Source organism: Aythya marila (assembly GCF_965140915.1).
Source record: "Aythya marila genome assembly, chromosome: 4".
NCBI lineage: Eukaryota > Metazoa > Chordata > Aves > Anseriformes > Anatidae > Aythya > Aythya marila.
In genome coordinates, this window is record NC_139045.1 from 20185483 (window position 1) to 20199174 (window position 13692).

At 42.7% G+C, this 13692-nt stretch overlaps 1 protein-coding gene across 3 annotated transcripts in view; it reads left to right on the forward strand.

Annotated features, from left to right (window-relative positions):
- The first annotated feature begins 1126 nt into the window (after positions 1-1126).
- The window catches only part of CFAP97 (cilia and flagella associated protein 97), a 28351-nt gene continuing 15785 nt past the window's right edge, over positions 1127-13692 (forward strand). The window contains exons 1-3 of one of the 3 annotated variants that reach the window (XM_082758692.1): positions 1127-1203; positions 8902-9786; positions 9880-9951. In XM_082758692.1, the coding sequence (XP_082614818.1) occupies positions 8922-9786; positions 9880-9951 (937 nt within the window). In that variant the 5' untranslated portion in view covers positions 1127-1203; positions 8902-8921. Of the gene's footprint in view, positions 1204-1286; positions 1406-8457; positions 8477-8901; positions 9787-9879; positions 9952-13692 lie in introns of those variants that run through there. The other 2 variants (XM_082758693.1, XM_082758694.1) reach the window with 2 other exon arrangements.

A 13692-nucleotide genomic window follows, 5' to 3' on the forward strand; every position in this document is an offset into this window, starting at 1 on the left:
TTGGTGTTTTCCAAATACAGCTCCCACTGACTTCAACTGCAGTTGTGATTATTCAACATTTCAACAGTGCAAGGTTCCTGAAAAATGAGAATGAAATACATCATGAAATATGAAAAGTTAATTGAAGTGAGTTGAAGAACCTCCATTAAACACTGTAGCAGTAGTAATACAATCTGGTTAACACAGGGGAATTCAGTTACGTTATCAGATTTTCTTTCTGTACTTGTAGTACTCTGCCATGTTCACTGTATGTATTTTAAAATGTGTGTTTGTATATATGCGCACATACATACACATACTCTGTGTGTGTCTATATTCATGTGCCAAATTAAATAGGGCCGTATACACAACAGTTGTCTTGGCTGCACAGCCTGATTCAACTCAAAATTCAATATGCTCAGAAAAAAAAAAACAAAAAACATGATCATGTCATTAAATCTCTTTCATAATGAATAACAGGACCATTTTTGTTTGTTTGTTTTAGTTTTGAATCTTTCTTTTCACGGTTCTTTCCTACTTTCTTAAAAAGTCACATTGCTGCTGTTAAAGGCACACCAAGGTCTGCTATTTCAGCTGCCCCCTCAAAAGAGCTGGAATCTTTCCCACCCTCACACAGGACACTACCACTTACAGTGGCAGACCATTAGTGGTAGTTGCCACCCAGCTCATCAGCGCCAGAAGCAATGAAGCTCTGCCTGAAGGCTTCATCGGTTTATCTTCAGTAATTACCGTGAGATTCAAGGATGTGGAGATGAGGGTGAATCTTGAGGGAGGGACGTTTGCTGGTAGAAACGGGTACTTCCATCTGCTCCTCAAATTTGTCTCCATCACCTTCATGTGAGACCTCATCACCTCAACCAGGAGCACCACCACCTCAACCTGAGACACCACCACCTCAGCGTTGGCGCCATCCCCTCAGCGTTGGCACCATCCCCTCAGCGTTGGCGCCATCCCCTCAGCGCTGGCACCATCCCCTCATCGAGCACCCCAACCGCCTCCCCCATCCCCGGAGGGCTGAGGAAGGAGGGGAGGAACCCGAGAGCCCCCTCCCGGCCCTCGGCTCCCTTCCCTCCCCCTCAAGCACCGCCTCTCCCCGCCCGGCGACGCGAGGGGGCCGGCCCGGGCGGCGCAGGAGGCTCTCAGCGAGACGGCGGCGGAGCGGCGCCGTTCCCCCATTGCCCTGCTCTCTCTCGGCCCGGCCGTGTGAGTACCGCCCCGGCCCCCGCGCCGTTACCACAACGAAGCCGGGGGGGGGGGGAGGAGAAGGCGGCGGTTGCTCGCCCGGGGCTGCCGGCCCGCCGGGGTCCCTGCCGGGGGCTGAGGAAGGAGCCCGGAGAGCGGGTGTGTGGCGTTTCCCTTCCCCCGCCTCTGGCCAGTTTTGCCCTCAAATGCCATCTCGAGCAAGGTGGGGAGCGCGTTTCTGTACTGCTGCTGTTTATTTGTGTGTTATTTTATGAGGGAGTTCGCTGTCTCGCTACTTGGGTCGCCGCCTGAGCGACGCGTATGTGGGTGTCCCTCGGGTGCGTGCTGTATGGGGGGGCTCCTGCTGGCCTGGAGCCGCCGGGGTAGGCACGAAGTCAGCCGAAGCGATTCCTGTAAATAGCTCGTCTCAGAGTGTGGTAAAAATCATCGCGAGTTGCGTCTTTGTCATTTCCTCAGGGCGATGGTATTGTAGCCCAGGGCTGTGTTCTTCACTGCTGGGTCCCAGGATGGGAACCAAGTAGTTTGGAAGAATAACCAGCCACCAAATAACCAGGCACCCGTACGGATTTGTGTGGAAGCCACAGAAGAAGTAACTGTAAATCCTGGGCCTTCCCTGCCTGTCATTTGTGTGGCCCCTGCAGTTGAGCAGAATAACTGAATCCCTTCCCAAGTCTCTCAGCGAGGTGATACAAACAGCAACCTGTGTCGTGCTTGTGAAGCCCCGTTTGTTCTCAGGTTTCCACAACATATTAAGAAAGTCAGCACTTTAAAATATGTTATGCCTTAAGACATACTAAACTACAACTGAAACTATCTTTAATGCCTTGCTGAAGTGTTTCCAGTGTTGTTCTCTTGAATCCAATTTTTTAGAAGCTGGTTTTTGTTGTAGTATGCAAATGCTCTTATTTGTCCCTTCATACTACAAAACGTACAAGAAGTATTTAGTGTTTGCAGTTGGACATTTATATATTTATAAACCTTGTGGTTAAAAGTTTGCAATGTTCATGGAAACGTAGCAGGCAAGAAAGCTGCAGGTTGGAATGGTTATAACAGAAATAGGAGTGCTAAGTTTCTGTTGGAGCTCTGCGTTTTTCTGTTACAAGGTGCTCAATATAGAGCATCAAATGTGTTTTGTGCATTATTGCTTCTGTGGAAAAAGTTAATCTCTTTCTCCAGTATACGAAGCTTCTTGGTAGCGACTGATCACTGGAGTCAACAGTGGAGGGAGAAAAAAGTTGCACAGAAAGTGAAATTCTTCAGAGAAACTGTTTGAAGACTATAATGAAGTCATAGTTACTAGAAAATTAATCACCGGATGTTAGTTGAAGAATGGATTCATAAAATAGTCTTCAAATCGTAGGACTCATTTTTTTGGAATGCTTTGAGCTCTTTCAGTGATTTTTCTTAGTTGTTTTGTTGTGCTTGTGTTGTTCCTTTGTGTTTTCTCAGCCTAGATATTGCTTGGAATGGTGTGAAATGGAGAGCGCAGAAAAGGAGACAACAAGGAATTTGGGGACATAAATCTAGAGACTTGACCCAGCAGTACATAGAAGTACTTCTTCAAGGAGGCTTTCAAAAGCTGCAGTAATATCTCCTCAGATTTATGGGAAATGGCAGGCCGTTATGATAACAGGTGTACCCTCAGTGCTTCCACCAGAGCTGCTCTTTAAAGCATTTTTGTTCTTTGCTTTCCTGGTCTCATGCTCAGCCAAGACTGGTGATAGTAAAGGTCTAAAACAAGCCCTATCTTTCTTGACAGAGGTATTTCCCATCTAGCAGTCTGAACTGATGGTGGTGGTGGGTATTTTGCAGTGGTGGTGATTTGGTGGTGGGCATTTGGCAATCTTGAAGCATTTTATTTTAATAACATACTAAAGAGAATCCCAGGAAGCCCACCCAGATCATGATGCATTTAAAAGACAGCCCTACATTCCAGTATTTTACCTGTTTTTCCATAGTAAGGCTTCTCATCTGAAGAAATGAAGAAGTCATAAAAATATAATGCAAGAGGATCTTGAGAGGTCTCTACCTCATTTGCCCTGCACACACTCTGAGGCAAAGTGCATGTACTGGGACTGAGCGGTAGTTGTTTAAGCTGTTCTTTGTCTATTGATTTAGAGACTGTACTAATGTACTTCCCTCTGCTCACCTGTACCAGTCAGTGCCTCTTCCTCTTGGATAGAAACATCCTCACTGAGAATACGTGAATTACATCTCATCTTCAGCAGCTGTGGAGAATGTGGTCCGCATCTCTTTAAGTGTGTGTGTATTTCCCCAGTGGTGATAACAGCTGTCACAGGTGTTTTTAACAGGTGTTTGGTGCATTGTGGGCACAAAACTTGCATTTAATTGATCCGTGTGGAAGGACAGCGTGTGTATGATGTGGATGGTCAGCACGTGGATGAAAATGTCTTGACCTCTATTTGGGCTTTATTTTTGAGCCCTCGCTTCCCGACTGTGGCAGGTGAACGCCTGTATATTCTCAGCATTTTTGGCACACATCTCTACTGTTTGCAGTGAATGAGGCAGGAGCACAGAGCAGGCACAGGTGGTTTGTTACAAGGTGGGGATAATGGGGCAGTTATTGCACAAATATTGGTGATTTTTTTTCTTGTGTTTGAGTGGTGTACTTGCACCTAAAGGAAGAAAGACAGAATCCCTAGGCTGGTGCACCAGGGTGATATCTCGTGTAACCCCAGCCTTTTTGAGGTGGATTTGCTCAAGTTTTGCACTAAAGGAGGAGTTGTTTTTTTATTACCTTGCAAGCAGTGGACCCTTGCAGGTAGGGGGAGCAGTGTGTGGCAGTCAGCCCACGGGTGTGGGTGGCATCACTTCTCCATGTTCACAAGCAGGGCCAGAAGCTGCTGGTGTTTTTATCAGACAGCATATGATTCCTTGTTGTTTATTTTTATTCTAAGCTGCTTCTGTTCCCTCTGGGTTTGGAGGGTTTGCTGACGATTTTCCTGGGTTTCTCAACAGTAAGCAGTAGCAATGGCCTTGTTGCACAGGCATCATCGCAGTCATCGTTTAAGCTCAGTAGCCTCCAACCCAGGCTTTCCTCTCACGAGAATGAGGTTTATTAAGGAGCAAAACTAAACTAACCACTTCCCACAACATTTGCTAGGATGCACTAAGGAAAAAAAAAAATCTCTTTGCTTGTTTCTTCAGCAAGCATGTCCGTGTGGCTGGAGCTGGTGTCTTTCCTTCGCAATCCTGAGTCCTCTTTGGCCTCTAGGAGAGCTCAGGAGAGATCTTCCCAGCAGGAACTGTGGCCTCCTCAGTCATCTGCACTCCTTTTGTTTGGTGGGAACATAACCAAGCAACCTTTGCTGGAGAACAGAATTACAGAATGAAGGACATGTAGCAGCAGGGAGCGTGTGTGAGAGTGAAGTCCTGAAGCTACAGGTCCACATCCCTCAGTATATTTTGGCTTTTCATAGTAGGGGAATGTTGTTTTTTCTTTTTTTTTTTTTTTTTGTTTGTTTTGTTTTGTTTTTTTGATCAAGTATAACTATTTTTTTTCTTCTCCTTCTTGTACATTAACTTCAAGGCCTTTGCCCTGTGGTCATCCAGGGCTCTGTGGTGGTCATGTGCTCTCGTTTACTCAAACAGATGATGGCAATTGACTCTGGTCCAGGAGCTCCTAGTGCCCACTTGCTGAACTGAATCCTTGCTTGGGATCGGCAGGACACCCAGGACTTTCTGCTGGGATCCTTTTAAAGGATTCAGAGTACTGTGGAGCATCTCCAGTGGGTCTGCCTCTGTTTGTAGACAGACAGAATGCTCTTGTGAGGGCTGACCTGACACAGGTTTGAGAGTTAATAGACTGTATTTTACAGCCTGCAGAGAAAATGCTTTTCCCTTTGAGTATGCAGTGGAGAAAACCAGGGCAAGGAGGGGGGGGGAAGGAAAAGGGGCAGCAATGGCAAAATTTTCAGTGGGGAATTCCCTCGTGGGAAATAGTTTCCTGTGAGAGATTCTTCCTCCTTTGCATGCTGTGTTGCTCTTGGTAGCAAAAACGAAACCTCGCATTCAAGAGGAGGTAAGTAGGGCTGGGTGTGCACAGCGAGGCATGTGGCTGGGGGCAGCTGCACTGCTTGATCTCGAACACATGGTGATTGTATCTGAGAACAAACTAAGTTTTAGTTCAGTCTGTTTTACATATTTTAAGATTCATACTTTCTCTGTTTTCTCTCTTATAAGCAAAACAAGCCCTCATAAGTTGTACTTTTCCAATCTTCTTAGAAATTTTGTTGCACCTTCCTAGACGCTTTCAAATTTGCTCACTTCTTGTTTGTGTCAGCCAAAAACAAAGGAGGGAGGGGCAGGAGAAAGAGGGGAAGGGCTAGCTTTGAATTAGCTTGCTTTTACATGGTAACTTGTTCACTGATTATCATTCTGCACGTGGAAGTTAGATGACGTGGTTAGCGTTTTCACCCTCTCCAGGTACACCATAGAATTCGGCAGTCAGCATTAATGAGGGATTAGGATCCCTGCCAGCGGGGCAGCAACTAGAGCCAGAGGATTTGGGAACATCCTAACCAACATCTGCCACTGGCAGTATAAAACTTTAATTAAGACACTTTAACCTTCCAGCCCCTTAGCTCTCAAACACTTGGTTCTGCTGTCTGAGATTGGGAGGGTGGGTCTCTGCTCTGGAAAGCTGGAAACTTCCAGCTGAAAGGGGAAGCAGCGACTGTGCAGGGGGGGAGTAGCTCTCTGGCTTTGTTAGTTCTGTCCAGATCGAGTACCAATAATATTTACGAAGGAAAGTTGATAACCTTCATCCAGAAGGTGTCTTCTTATTGCTTCTGATAGAAGGTTTCATGACAGGAAGCCACAGAGAGCATACATCTTCTGAAAATAATTGCAATGGTTATTAGAATTAGCAGTTAATGAGAAGTGTTTGGTCCTGTTTCCAGGTTACTGGGCTTTCAGGATTTCACTTGTTGGTTCTGTATTTTAATGAGTGTTCCCTTAGCAGAACTCTGTACTTCTCACAGACATAAAATGACATTCTGCCCTGTATAGAAAGGGCTGTGTGTGCACAGTTTGTTTATTAAATTAGACGTGGTTCATCAGCAAAATTGCTTATTCTGTATTGCTGCTGCTTGGCAGATTCCAGCTCCCTTAAAGACCTTCTGGCTGCGTGAGGGGAATAGGAACAAAAAAATACCATCTCTTCATCTGTTTCCTCCCATTTGTTTTTAACAGAAACTACAAAATTAATTAAAGTTTAGCTTGTGAATGATCAGGAGTGTCAGTGAGAGAAAGGGACCGATGTAGCGCATCTGTTTCCCATTAAGAAGAAGGCTGAAGTAGTTGCGGGGCTGTGCCAGAACGTGGAAGGAGCGCTTGGTGCTGAACTGACTGCTGCTCCTCAGGCACAGCAAGGCTGATAACTGCGTTTCTTCTGGTAATGGCAGTCCTTCTCCATTAATCAGTTCTGGCTCAGGCTTCGTGGAGAACTCATGGTTCAGCGATTTGTAAGTCACGTGAAGTGGGAAGATGTGCTCCTTGGCTGGTGCTGGAGGTGGGCAGGAGTTTATGGGCCCCTTGCTGCTTCCTGTCACATTTTGTCATCTATTCTCTGTCCTCTTGCCACTACCTGGAGTTAAATCCCTTCTTCACTCAAGAGGTTGTGTTCTGCAAAGAAACATCTGAGAAGTCTCGGTGCAACCACTGAGTATCTCATCACCTGTAATATAATCCTAGTTTACTTACACTTCCTGACAGTGGGTTACACAACGGAGTTTGATATTTCAACCTGTACTAGTGAGTCTGCATCCACCCGCAAACCTGGTGTTGCCTTATCCCCTTACGCTTCTGTACGTACAGCAGTGCTAACAGTGGGTCACATCCATGTGCTTGAGACAAGTGAAATATGCCACGTGCCCACTCTTACCTATCAGCCATAACTAAGCAATGTCACGTTACTGTCTTCTGATTCTTCTTCTGTGACGTACATTTTCATATATTCAAATGCATCATCCTTTTAGGAAGCTGCTCCAGGAAACCTTGCAGGAATTGGTATGGCAGTTGGGCATTGCAGGCTGTGCAAACTTGCCTGAAGCCAGGGATCCCAGTGAGTGACGTGCATTGGAAAAGTTTCCAAATTCCTTGTAGCATTTCAAGTTAAGGGTTCCCAAGCGTTTTATTCCTTTGTTCTGATGTTCTGCAAGGCTGTAGGTACTTAAAGAGTTTCTCTTAAGCCACCAAAACTGACATTTGCTTGTTTTTTTCCCTAGCGTTTTCAGGTTTATACAACATCTAACTTATTAAATCTCTTCAGTTCTTTGTCTTCATGGATTTTAAAACCACAGGAGATTCCGTACCTTCTACTTTTGTACTGGCCTTTTTGTACTTAGGGTGCGTATTTCAAATCCCTGAAGCAGAGCAGTATTTGAGAAGTGGCAAGATAACTGAATGACGGTGACCTTTGAAAAATCTTGTGTTTTGAAATAATTTTAAGTAGAGGCTTTCTTGGGAATAGTCTTGCACTTTCAAAGCAAGCTTAGGAATTCCTTTTTCACCCTTGTTTGCCATGGCAACAAATTGTATGGGTTTAAGGGAGAGCACCTCTTGAAATATTCTTGTTCTACTGCCTTGCCTAGTTGCTTCTACTGTCTTTGTTCTTGGTTTCCTTGAGTCTGAAGAATTTAAAATGCAATCAATAAATACATCAAATATATATATAACCTGTGACAGTGGGAGAAAAGTGCTTCTAGCTAGCTGGGAACAGCGGTCTGTGTTACTATTTCTGTTTTCATTGTATTTTTTTCTTTTTAGTTCTGTATATATCCTAATAAGGAGTGGAAACTGTCATATCCCCCCTACGACATACACAATTTTCATAGGATCTAACGCCGTGTGTTTCCATAAGAAGTATGACACGACAGGAGCAGATCTGTAGAGCATACCAGCACTGAGGACCTGATGCATGAATTATCCTTTTGTTAGGATGAGCTGTTATCCGGTCCTGTGGAGTGACTGGTAACTACTGGTGTGGGTGTGCTAGGTTAGTGCCTGGAGCACATGTTAGAGGTTAGTTTCATCTGAAACGAATCAGGTTTGCTTATTGTGCTACACAGCGCATTGTAGAGGACGGACTGCCAAGAAAAGCAGGCTCCTGATCCAAACTAAAAGATTAAGGCTGACACACCCTGCATCTATTACAGTTTAACCTAGGGAGCCATGGATCTTTGATGTAAATTGAAATTGCACCTCCTTTTCATTCTGAAAGTCCACAGTTTGGACCACTGCCTCAGGCAAGGTGAGGACCACTGCACAGACCCAAGGTTTCTAAAACAAAACCCAAAGCAATGATACAGAGAGGTTCTAGCTTAAAGGGACAAAACCCAGACGCTTCAACTACATGCTTGCTGTAGTTAAGGCACTGTACCATCAAAAGTGTTTGACAAATTCCTTGGGGATGAAAGTCTTGAAATCACGATTGTTTTTGTTCGTGTGAAGTAATGCTTACTGGCCTAGTAGAAGTACATAAGCCATGTACAATAAAGCAGAACCAAATTTCGTTATAAAACTAAACTATGGAGCTGTCCCTAGCTATGTAACATAATTAAATGCAGAATTATAAATGACAAGAGCTAAGAGAATAAAGAACAAAACTATTATACTGAAAGTGTGCTTGTATCTTTTCTTATGCTAACCTTTGGAAACCTTTTCTGGTGGTTGCAGGAGACACTTGGTGTTTCAGTATGGATCGCTTTGAAGATGTATCAGATGGTGAAGTGGATCATGCTTTCTTTGACAGTGATTTTGAGGAAGAGAAAAAGAAGAGTGAAGAAAATGGTGAATGTATAGAGAAAGAAAGTACAAAGGAAGTGATTCTTTCAGACCCTGATTTGATTGCTAATACAAAGGATGCAAACTGTTGTGAGGAGGAAAGCAAAGAGAAGCAGGAAGATTTGCAGAGGGATCAGTCCCTAGAAAGCAACACAGACCACCCAGTGGATGCTTCATCTTCCTCACTTTCTCCAGCTTCAGAGAACGCAGGTACATCTGGAACAGGATCTGCAGCAAGTAAGGGAACGCCAGAAAGTGTTCTGGCTGGAATCCCCAAAATAGTTAAAGAAGGTGAAGAAGACTATTATACAGATGAAGAAGACAGTAGTGACGATGGCAAAAAACAGAAGGTTAGACCAAAGTCTGCTAAGCAGTCAAACAACGCAAAAAAGGCTAGTAAAAAATACACTAATATCAGTTCCTCCTCCTCCTCTTCTTCCTCCTCTTCCTCCTCATCTTCATCTTCGAGCTCAGATACGGATTGCTCTGATACAGATTCTGATAGCTGTTTATCGGATTCATCACATTCTTCCTCAAAGAGGAATGCTTGTAGTGTGGCTCTTCTGTCTCCAAAACAAAAATTCAAGTCATCAATAAAAGTAACAGAAGGAAAACCAAAGCTTGGCGATTACCTGGAAGAGTCTGAAGACACGGTGACCGATGTAACACCTCTGTCAACTCCAGACATCAGTCCTATCCAGTCTTTTGAACTTGCAGCTTCAAACGACAAGAAATTAAAAATAAAAAGACAAGAAAACGTGAGCCAAGAACTATATGGTAATTTTGAAGAATTTAAGTACAATATAATTTCTAAAAACTCTGAGGCTGGGAAGTCCAATCTTACATGATTTATTTTTTTTCCCCATTCAGATTCGGAGTTTGACCGCAGATATAGTCGAAAAGTCTTGCATGATGCCATGGACCTGAATCAGCTTTTGAAAGGTGACTCTTACTTTTTTTCTTTTAAATAAAGTATGACATTTGTATGTTGTTGGGAGTAATACAGAACTGAGTTCTAATAGAAGGGAAGGGTTGGGTTTTGCCAGATGTATTGTAAAAATGTTTAAAGTTAAGCTATGTTGAACTCTTTGAATTCTCATGTATGAAAACAGTATTGCTTGTACAGTGGAAAGAAGAAGCATATGTAAGAGCCCATGTGGGTATGTGTATACATAGAAGTAAGATGTACAGTGAATTCCCAGGTAAGATTTGATTTATTAACAAATTGAATACTAGAACTGTATGTGCATTTTAACAAATCATGGCTTACTAGACAATGCCACAACTTATTATCTAAATTAAAACACCTTCCTGATAAAATGCTGGATTCTCAACCTTCAAAGTTGAAAGGTAGTCCAAAACCACATTATATAATAAAGAGAATTCACGTTTAATCAAGTATTTAAACTTCTAGTATCTTTTTGATAGCAAAACAGAATTATTTGAATTTTCTTATAAACTGACAGCCTTTTGAAAAATGATAAAGTTGGGTAAAGATACTTGAAAGAAATAAGATCTTTACTAAAAATTTGAGTGGTTACTTCTTGCTAAAAGAGTTACTTCACATTAAAAATAGACTCTGAGAGAGAGCTTTGTATCTCTTTTGCTACATTCATTCCAAACCTTTGTTGTATGGGTTGAAAAAGCGTTGGGTAACTTCATATGTGTATTTTAAGATCTACACGATGGTTTTGCTTTTATTTTCATTGCCCAAAGTTCTCAGTAGTAAGCTCTGTAGAGTAAAAGACTCAGCTCAAGAAATCTGCTGATATCAAATGAGGTAAGAATTTTATAGTCTGGTGCATTTCAACCCTAGTTGCTATATTATGGTAGATCTGGCATGATGAAAGCTGCTTGTCATTTTTCTTTACCTTATACCTTGCTAGACTGAGCCTATAGTGAGGAAGGTTTCAAAATATGTTGCATGCATCATCTGACTTTCCTATGAATAGAGATAAGGATTTCACTTACATGGAAATTCAGATTGTAAGAACAAAGCTGGCCATCAAGAAAGGTAGAGCTGATTCTTGACTCTGGTAGTCCTTGTGCTGGAGCAACTCCTTCCTGCTAGAAAAGGCTTCAACCACTTGTCAAAATGTGATGTTAGAAGAGGTGTTGCTAGGCAATTGAAATGATGATGTCCTGCATCTTTATTTGTTTCTTGATAGCAAGAAGCTATTTAATGACTGGCGACTATGGAAGGATTCATCACATCCCTAAAACAAATGGGTCTTATAGCTCAGAATAAATATTCTCAGAGATGAACTTGTTTGAAGGAGGGAGGTTTTTTCCCCAGACTGAAAACCGGTTCTAAATAACAATAATAAAGATTGAGTAATGAGAAGCAGAATTCATACAGTCTGGCAGTTAATGTTCCTGATTAACATGCATATTACTCCCAAGTGCCTCTCCAAGTTGGCAAGCACAACATAGCTTAATTACTTTGGGTATTTTGAAGTTTAAATGGGGCAGGATTATTAATGGTGGAAAGTAACTCATCTGGGAAAATAGGAGCTCTGAATTAGTGCTTCCAGGTTTTTCTGTCCTTTTTTTGTGTGTGTGAATCACTTTCCCCCACTCCTTCCTCCTGACAACCTGCATGAAATGTCTGTGCCTATCCAGTTCTGATGAACATGACTTAGACTGTTCTCACTTGAAGCACAGTTCTGAGCGCATGAATCAGTGTTTAAATGATCATCAGGATGGCTCAGATTTGGCTTTAAAGTATAATTATTTTTTTTTTTCAGTAATCGATACTGATGGAACAGTTTAAAATTGTTTGTCAAGTGTAGCTGGGTCTAAGGATTTATGGCAGTTGTGTGTCTGATTTCTCAAGGTCCCCAGAAATTTGCAGGATTTCAGTGTCATCTGTTACTGTGATGTTTCTAGGAGATATGCAGTGATGCAGCAATTAATTTTTATACAAATCTGTACATTGGTGGTGTGAACACATGGGAAGACCTGAATCTCTTGTATTAGAAAATAAACATAAGAACAAAGAAAGGGTAGAAATCTATTCAAGGCTAATGATGTTCATACAATGAGTTCTGATCTAGAGCAGCAGTCTGGTTATTAAGCAGAGAGGTGGTTCGTGTATCTTCAAATATCATTCATTAAGTATTTAGATGAAAATTTGCAGCTGAATTAGAAATGAGCTACTATAGCTTTTCTTATACACCCTTGATACATATTTGTGCTCATAAAAATGGAATAGTTTGTAATAAGTGTTTGAAAAAAATCCACATTTAGACTAAAAAAAAAAAACCCATGCCCTTCTGTCACCTAAAGCTAAGTTTCTATCTTGATAGATGTTAAATTTTAACTTATGCTATTGTGAATAATTTGAGATCTCACAGATAATATAATTTGTTTGAAATCACATGTTCTCCATGCCGTATATTGCTATTTGAATGCTTTTACTTGGGAAAAAGCTCTACCTGCGGCTCTACCACTGATATTTTAGAAATATTTTTAGTGACAAGAAGTGTGAATGAGAAACTGATAACGGTGAGTGACAATACTTGGTCGCTACATTTAAAAGTTGTCTTTGTGTGTGTGCTGTTACTGAGGTGAGCAGTAGTACTGCAGCTTGCAGCGAGGCCTCGATTCACCCCATGGAAAATAACTGAACTAGTTTTAGTCAAAATGGCAGAAACTTACTTGGTAACTGTAGCTGAGAGTGAACTGAAGATTATGCTTGATAGCTGGAGAGGAGCAGGTTCTGCACATTGCCAGAGACAAATAAAGCAATGAACGTAGTCCCTACGTTTATTGTGCTGGAATCAAGCTCTGTTCCACAGGAAAGGAAGCAGCGAGATGAAACGTGCAGTTTTTGGAGCCTCCTGGTTGTGTGGCTGCATTGCTGTGGCTTTGCAGCAGGCTGATGAAGGCAGAGCATGGGAACAGAGTATTCTTGAGAGCAGATGCAACATGAGGAAAGAGATAAGAAGTCGTAGAGCCCAGGTATCTGTAAGCTGCCATGCCAAGATATGGTGTGCACAGCAACTTTCCCCATGCCATTTCTGTTGTATGGAGCCCGCAGTCTGCAGCAGGAGGAGTCTTGGTAGAAACTGCATGCATGGTGAAAACAGAGGCTGTGCAGAGCAGACAGACAAACCTGGAGCGTATTGCATCGATTGCTGTGGTTTGTTCCCAAATCAGTCCTGCAGCTTTGTGCCACTCAGCTCAGAGCAGCTTGGAGGTGAGGTGGGAGGGAGAGCCCCTCCACAGCCCCCTCCCTGCCCCACGCATACTGAACCCTGTGACTGCAGAGGTGGGAGTCTTCAAAGCAGCCTGAGTCCTGGTGTAACCTAGGCCTAACTGGGCCATATTGTTCAGGTGACTGGAGTTTGATTGCTTATTAATTATCTCTGCATTGTGCATAAAGATTGTTAGGTGTATCCATGATACTGCTTTGGTAGCTCTGAATCCCTGAAGGGTTTAATTGCTTGTTGATTGAATGACTGTAGCATTGGAGCTGCGGGGCCACACTGTGCTGGAATTAAAATATCTTATCAACGTGGCCACGCACTATTTCAGTTATTCAGCGTTGATAAGGTTTGTCTTTTACAGACTTCTCACTCTTCTCCCCATCTGTGTGGAAAACATGTAGGTGTGATTCTGATTTTTGAAGTAGGAATGTAGTTCTTTGGTTGTTTCCTGGTTTTACATAGACTTTTTTTT